Source organism: Cryptomeria japonica, chromosome 3, assembly GCF_030272615.1.
Source record: "Cryptomeria japonica chromosome 3, Sugi_1.0, whole genome shotgun sequence".
NCBI lineage: Eukaryota > Viridiplantae > Streptophyta > Pinopsida > Cupressales > Cupressaceae > Cryptomeria > Cryptomeria japonica.
This window is the reverse complement of record NC_081407.1, coordinates 717,391,508-717,399,992: the sequence shown is the minus strand read 5'-3', so window position 1 is coordinate 717,399,992 and position 8,485 is coordinate 717,391,508. Positions and strand designations below refer to the sequence as shown.

General features: G+C 33.5%; 1 protein-coding gene across 1 annotated transcript; it reads right to left on the bottom strand.

Annotated features, from left to right (window-relative positions):
- Positions 1 to 315: 315 nt before the first annotated feature.
- On the bottom strand, positions 316 to 2,743 carry LOC131027422 (uncharacterized). The gene is made up of 2 exons (XM_057957477.2): positions 2,363 to 2,743; positions 316 to 711 (listed from the first exon to the last, which is right to left on the bottom strand). The coding sequence occupies exons 1-2, from the start codon at positions 2,741 to 2,743 to the stop codon at positions 316 to 318; spliced, it is 777 nt and encodes a 258-aa protein (XP_057813460.2).
- Between the last annotated feature and the right edge of the window lie 5,742 nt (positions 2,744 to 8,485).

Below are 8,485 nucleotides of genomic sequence, written 5' to 3'. Positions count from 1 at the left end.
TGAGACATGAAGTTGGGCGCATGGGAAAAAATGAAATCGCTTTTGGAAATGATTTCCTGGATACGAGGCATGAAAAGCCAACAAATACCGGCAACAACCAACACATTACCATTTCGATCGTACCTCATCATAACGTGGTAAGCCCAAACGATTTGCCAACAAAGCAACATGTCCTTCACCGCCAGCTTGGCCGAGTGAGTCACCACCACATCAAAATAAATCAAAGGAATATTCTCATAGTTTGAATTATGAAACCAACACCTCCGGACGACCCCAAGGGAAGAGAGGAGAGTAAGGAAAAAAATTGGCAACAACTCAATCATTGATAGGAATTTTATATTTCTCTTCCTGAAGAAGGAAGTTAACATGGTCTGGGAGGCCCACCAAGGCATTTGCCACTCTATTGCCTTCCCTGTAGACATGTACAATTTTGAACAAATCAAGCCCGAAGATGAGCCTCAGGGTGTCCCTGATGGTTCCCTCAATGGTCCAATTGAGCCTATTCCGCCCTTTGACAACATCAATGATGAGCTTAGAGTCACCCCCAATGTCCATAATCCTAATTCCCATGGTGACGGCGAGATAAATTCCCCAGGCTAAGGCCATTTCTTCAACCTGATTAGAGGAATGCTCATTCAGGTTGCCCACATAAGTAGCAACAAGGGCCCCCAATTGGGTTCTAATAACCCCTCCACCAGCAACCAGACCCCCCTGGCAGCCCCATCAAAGTTGAGTTTGAAATGTGTGGCTGGAGGAGACCAGACCGTGCTTTGCCTTAGGAATCTCTTAGAGTAGTCAATAAGAGAGAACGAGGGGGGGATGTTCCAACATCTAGCAATTTCCCAGTCTCAAGTAGAGGGAGGTTTGGAAGCCAGCTGGGTTTTAGAAACAAAGATACTCTCAAGAATCAACTTTAGGAATTGAGCAAACACAGTTTCCCAGAGGCCTCTTTGTCCCTGAATATCTTGTCATTCCTCTCCTTCCAGATACTCCAGCTCACATGAGGAGGGATCTGATTCCACATTTGCTAGATAAAGGGGTTGGTTGAGGGATCCTGAAACTCCTAGGACAAACTTAACAGGTTGTCATTCATAATCCAACGAATATTGAGCTTGTTGTAGACCATCCCCCAGAGCTCCCGAGCAAAGACACAATGGAGAAAGAGATAAGAAGGACTTTCCTCATCATTTTTGCAAAGGATGCATCTATTAGGTAATTGGAATCCCCGCTTGACCAAATTGTCTTGGGTCAAAATTTTGTTGAGGAGAGCAGTCCACCAAAAGAAATTGACCTTGGGGATGAGTTGGGGATTCCATACCTCTTTCCAGATAGAGGTGTTATCAGGTTCTCTTAGCAAGTTGTTGTAGGCAGTTCTGACAGAGAAGTTCCCAGAAGGGTCCCACTTCCAAATGAATCTATCTTCCCTAGGAAAAAGGGGGAGAAAGGTGCCTGCCAAGAGCTTCTAAAGCTCTCTAGCAGCAGGGAGGAGGACAGGATGATCAATGCAATAGTCCTCCAAAGCCCTCCAAGTGTTGTTGATAAAATAATCACTGGCCCTTTCTCCAAACAAACTTTTGGCAGCATCCTAGAGCCTTCTAAGGGAGGGGGATGAAGCAAGGGGCTTCTCTCCTAACCAACAATCCTCCCAGAAGAGAATATTACTTCCATTTCCAATAAGCCACCTCGTACCATGGGATAAAGGGTCCTTGCAGCTCAAGATGTTTTTCCAAATTTTGGAACCCTTGGGGAGGCCCTCCTCTTTCAGAATAGAGGAAAAATCCCCATTACCTAGGTATTTAGCTCTGATGATACTGCTCCAATCCGTATCCTTATTCAGAAGCTTCTATGCAGTTTTGGTTATAAGGGCCTCATTGAACTTGAAGATCTTGTAGGTTCCCAACCTGCCCATGGCCTTAGGGAGACAAACTCTGTCCCAACCCACCAAAGTGAGCCTCTTCTTTTCTTCCACCCCCATCCAAAGGAAAGTCTTTTGGATATTCTCCAGCTTAGCAGCCATAGCCACATAAATCTTAAAAAGGGAGAGGAAGTACACGGGGATCCCCTGAAGGGAGGAGGAGAGCAGCTGCAATTTCCCAGCACTACTGAGGAATCTACCTTTCCAACCAGCCAGGTTCTTCTACATTCTTTCAATGATAGAGATCCAGAAGGAATTAGAGACATCTTTGACAGTCAAAGGGAGACCAAGGTAGGTGTCAGGGAGGGAGACCCTTTGACAACCAAGGATTTTGTAGACTTTATCTTGGAGTTGAACATGAGCGTGAAAGAAGTAAATGTTGCTCTTCTCATAGTTGATGTGTTGACTAGAGGCCTGTGCATAAGAATTAAGAAAGGATTTCCATACCGTAGCTTCCAACACAGAGGAGATACCAAAGAGAATAGTGTCATCGACAAACTGCTGCAGAACATTAGGAGGCACCATAGAGGCAGGTTTGATGCCTAGGAGAGCTCCTTTGTTAACCATGGAGTTAAAATTAGAATCCAACACTTCAGCAAGGATGATGAAAAGGTAAGGGGAGAGAGGATCCCCTTGTCGTAGACCTCTGGAGGCCCTGAAATTCTCTAGGGGGCTCCCATTGAGAAGCACAAAGTAGGTGACCGTAGATATGCATTCCCCAATAAGTTTAATGAGTTTATCTCCAAACCCCATAGTCTTCAGAACTTTGAAGAGAAAGTTCCAGTTGACTTTATCATAAGCCTTAGAGATATCAAGCTTGAGAACCATCCCCGGCTAATGGCACTTATCCATGGAATGAATTATCTCATGAGTAGAGATGGCTACATCAAGAATCTGTCTACGAGGGATAAAACCTTTTTGGGTAGGACTAATCAGAGAATCTAGGAAAGGTTTGAGCTTATTAACAAGAAGTTTGCTGAAGATTTTATAAATAGTGTTGCAAAGACTAATAGGGTGGAAGTCCTTGGGACTAGTCGCCTCCTGCACTTTAGAGACAAGGGCAATGAAGGTGTGATTGAGCTTGTTGAGAAGCCTTCCAGATCTGAAAAAATCCCTAGTGGCTAGAATAGCATCAGGGCCTACCACATCCCATAAATTTTGGAAAAAAGATGGGGGGAAACCATTAGGACCCGGGGCTTTGAAGGAATCCATAGCAAAAATAGAGGACTTGACTTCCTCCTTAGAAACAGGGGCCAAAATGAGGTTGTTGTCTTCCACCGAGAGGGGGGGGCGGGAGGTAGTTGAGAAGATCCTCCCCAACAGGGGCCTCAGAGTCACCATCCTCCCTAAACAAAGTGGCAAAATAGTTAGTAGTCAGTCTACCCAAACTGTCCTCATCATTGACCTCTTGATTGTTATCATCCAAGAGGGAGGAGATGTGGTTTCTTCACCTGTGGATAATATCAGATCTGTGAAAGAAAGTCGTATTCTTATCACCCTCTTTGAGCCATTGTACCTGAGATTTCTATTTCTAGTAGAGTTCTTCTTTGTGGGAGTTCTCCTTCCATTTTCTACGGTATATGCTAATAAATGTGTACATAAAATAAAATAAAATATGCCAATAAATTTGTTGTATATATTTAATACTTATGTGGTTCGTTGTTATTATAAATATTAAATTTATATTATTCAATTTATTATATAGATATACTTTTTTATAGTTTATATATTGTATTAGTAAATAATAAATTTTATTTTATTTTAAAGTTTAATTCTAATAATTTTTTTTTAAATATATTATATTTATAACTTTTTCATATTAATGATTTTTCAAAGTTGTTAGCTAAATATTAATAAGTTACATATAAATTGTTTGTATTCGTATAATTATTAATTATTTTAAATTAAATTATATAATTTAATTAATATTTTTAATCTTATGTATATTATTTTTAAATATTTAAATTATATAAAAAAATAGAATAATGTAAATTATAAAATTTAAATATTTAATTTCAAAATCTTGTAGAAATTAAAATTTGAATTTGACTATAAAAAATCAAACACTTTTTTATTCTAATTATCCATTCCAAAATATTCAAATATTAATAATTTATATATAAATTATTTCTATTCATATAATTAAGTTATTATATTTAATAATGATAACTTAATCAATATTTTTTTACTATATGTGAAAATTTTAAATTATATAGATATAATAAAAAATAGTTATCTTCTTAAAAATTATTTGAATTTGAATTTTATTTTAATATTTTTTAGTTATATAACATATTAATAAATTAAAAAATAGATGTTGTATTGGACAATATTGATGCCAATCTCAGAATTCCGCTTCCCCAAAATTTCTATATGTCACTTAGCAACAGAGCAGAGGTGAAGAAGTTTGTGATTGTTAATTCTCTAGATTTTGAATCCTTCCAAGCAACTTGGCCAGCCATCTCTAGGAACATTGAGTTCCTTCTGAAAGCGGTTAGTATACAAAGCGGTTTCACGTCAAATTGGAGGGCAATATTTCTCTGTGGTGAAGATCTAGCGGTGACTAATGACCTTGGGATCCTTGAGAATGGTGATCTGGTGGATGGAAATGACTGGGGGTTTGGGCTGGGTGAAGAATGGTATCCAAACGACTACTGACTCCCTAAGGAGAAGGCAAAATCGACAGCTCACTTGAATTGTGGCCCTGAATGTTCCATTGTCCTAGATGCGGCTCGTGCTCTTGTGGATGATGACTCTGAAGATTCCCATTGATTCCGGTTGTCACCTCTCTCAGGTTTCTCTGTTTCTTGGTTATTATTATTTTTGTTTAAAGGCCTCTGTTATCTACTTCCAGCGGTTGTCGACTGGTGTTTTGTACTTGTCTAGCCTCCATTGCTGGTTTTTTTTTGTATAGGAATAGAGCTATGGTAAGGGGTTTTCTTCCTAATTCTTTCCCCCCTACCGTTCTCACTGAACCAAGCCTTGTATTCTCCTATTTTTGATTAATACAAGGGTGCTGCCCCTCTGCAGCTATTTACTTATTAAAAAAGACATATTAATAAATAATTACGGTTTTTATAAAATGATAAGTTAATCAATATTTTTTACAATATATGAAAATTTTAAATTATATAGATATAAGAAAAAAATAATTATCTTCTTAAAAATTATTTGAAATTGAATTTTATTTTAAGATTTTTTAGTTAAATAACATATTAATAAATAATTAAGTTTTTAATAAAATTAGTAATTATGTATTTTTAGTTTTATAAAATAAAAAATAATTATAATTGTAGACACTGAAAAATTGTCTTAAGTCTTCGACGACACTTTTCACTAACCTTTTTCATCTAAACTGATTAAATAATTTTAATTATTTAATTAGTACTAATATTCTTCTTCTAGTTTCTTATAATTAAATAATTCTTAATTATTTAATTATTGTTCTTCTAAAACATTAATTAAATAATCTTCATTATTTAATTAATGTTCATCATTGTCTCTTTCTAATCAATTAATCTTGATCTTAATCAACTAATCCTAACCATTCCTCTTCAATTAAATAATTCACTTAATTATTTAATCCCTTTATTCTAAGCTAATCATTCTTCTATGATTAAATAATTATTTAATCCCTTTTTCTAAAATATTCGAATTAAATAAATTTTAAATTTTTCTAATTACCATGTGTGGGTGAAATAAATAAATTTTATTTATTTATTTATGACCCCACTTAGCTCTTCCTCTTTCTAATTTTTATTTCCAATTATCTCTTCTGCTTTCTAATCTTTATGCCCCTTATCTCTTCAACTTGCTAATTTGGTATTTATAAGAAGATAATTAAAAAAATTATTGTTTATTCTCATAATGTCTTCCCATTTGTTTTCTTCTATCTTCATCCTTCCCTGAATGACAACTTTGATGTGCACTCAATCAGGTCCATCCATCTAATCAAAAATCTTTTCAATGTTAGCCATTCAATCAATCCCATTTTTTTTATAAATTGAGCTCTCATTGCTCATTTTCAACAACCACGCTTCGAGTAATCTTATGTAAGCGATCATCTCGCTTGCTATTCACTTGCATTTGTAGGTGACACCCACATAATTTGAAGGTGAAAGAAGAACAATGGAGGACTTATGAAGGAGATTCATGTGCTTTGGTTTATGTCAATTTTAAATCTTGTTTTCATTTCCTCTATTGAAAGTATTAGGATCTTTTTCATTGAAATTTAGCTTTTGTGGTTGGCTAATTTATATTGCTTTGATGTTTTCCTAATTTCCTAACTACAATAATTTTACAATTATTGATTGTTTATATTTTTTAAAGCAATATAATAATTTAAACAATATGTCAAATATTCATAATATTTATTAGTCAATAAAAAATCTCAACTAGTTATTATTTATATTTTCAACTATGTTGCAAAGTAACAATCAATATTTTTAGTGAAGATTGGTCCAATGTCCTCCACCAAGGCTGGTTACAAATTCAGGGATGGTCACTAGGGATAAATTTACTTTAGTTTTTGTCATTAATGCTAATTTTGACCAAGATGATCCTATGTTAAGAATTTCACTACTATAGATACTGCTTATGTTTATGGCTAATGCTATTTTTGACCAAGATGATCCTATGTTAAGAATTTCACTACTATAGATATTGCTTACGTTTATGGCTATAGGTGACCTTTTGCTAAGACTTTAAGTAGTTTTAGATAGCTAGCTGGACAAGGGTTCCAAAGGTATAATTTTCTTTTTGTGTGCTAATGATGGTTAGTTTTTTTTTATGTTAGTTACTATTAACTTTACATCTTTTGAGTTGTTGTTTATAGGGACAACACTCTTGTTTTGCTGCTTATTAATATAAAAAATAATCAATATTTGTTTATTTTTAACTAATCACTTTTTGTTCTCTCTCTCTCTCTCTCATTTGCTCTCTTGATCATGGTGTTTGATCGAAAATATTGGCAAGAACTAAATCTACACGATCAAATCGAGAAGAATAACAAGTAAAACTAATTACTATCATCGATACTTTTAATACTCATAAATCAATATTTAACAAATATTTATTGTAACAAATTCAACTTCGACTAGGCTACAAGGATTTGAATCAATCAATCTATCCATGAAGTCTCCATGTTACAAATTAACAATATTTAACAAATATTTATTCTAAAAAATTAACGACTCATATCAACAAATACTATGATTACAATACAAAGTACTCACCACCACTATATGACACTTGTTCACATTATTTTTTCTTTTTATTGTCATCTTTTTCTTAATAATTTTTTTTCCCATTATTTTATTTTTTTATTGTCATCTTTTTCTTAATAATTTTTTTTCCCTCCCGGATAAAAATATTATAGTTTTTTAAAGTACACTCTTAGAAATTGACACAAAACCTTGTGTTACATGGCATCACTGTCTATGCAGCGGACAAAATGGCCCGCGCATGCCATGCCTTCTCCATGGATGCCCCCCATGCCATGACCGCACTGCCTTCCCTCCTGCTACGCAAATGTACATCCACTATCGGAACTGCCAATCACTGTCCAATCAAATGGTCCAATCAAACCGTACACGTCCACCACGATCAACCCATCAGCACGCCAATAGTTGTGTTTTTGGATTATTTTATTCAATTGAATTATTTTTTAACAAATTTGGAAAATATGTATGTTGATTTAAACCAAAAATATTATCAAAATAAATATATTAATTCAACATGTTTGTTTTTTATTCAAAGTAAATTAATAATGATTGTTGTTGTATGTAAAAATATTTTTTCTTTTAGTGAATTTATTTAACTAGGTTTTAATTTTTTTCACTTTATGTTATCTTTGTAAACAATTTTAAAATTATAAATTTTATTAGGCAACATGAAAGTTTTTAGTATTTTAACGATTATATATCATTATTTTTTCCATGTTTATATTTTAATTTTTCTAACATATTTTCTCTATCAATTTATTTTAGACAATATTATTCAACAACTATATTTTTAATGTACTATAATTTTAAATTAAATTAATGAAATTAAATTAATGATTTATACAAAATCAAATAGAATTTTTTTATAAAATAAAAGTGATGTTATTCATAAAATTAAATTGATGTTTGATAAATCAATAAGTTAACTATTTTTTCTCTCATTTATTGTTGTACTTATGTTTAGGATTGATAACTTAGTTATACCAATCAAGCTCTAGACAACTTATTTTTTGACCATGATATAAGATAAATAGAAAAATAAGTGAATTCTACATCTTACCCTACTTATAAAGAATAGAACCAAATACTCATGATTGTTAATTCGATAGAATAAAATAAACAATAATCTCATTTTAATGATGCTTTTTCTTTTCTAAAATGGAGATGGAGTTCCTTAAATAGGACAAGATTCTATTTGGATAATATATGTATGGACAAGTACTAGTCAAATAAATCAAAATCCTACTAGACACCTATATAATATTTTATTGACTTGTTTACTATCAACGGTTCTAGACAAGTTAGTTCATGTCTCTATTAGTTTTGGTGAATGTTTATAGTTTTGCAT

Bases quoted from the DNA above. Each gene is read 5' to 3' on its own strand.
- LOC131027422 (XM_057957477.2), bottom strand. From the start codon at position 2,743: ATGGTTCTCAAGCTTGATATCTCTAAGGCTTATGATAAAGTCAACTGG. The intron at 712-2,362 runs GTATGGAAATCC...TGGGGCTGCCAG, and splicing joins CCTCTGTGTTGGAAGCTACG to GGGGGTCTGGTTGCTGGTGG.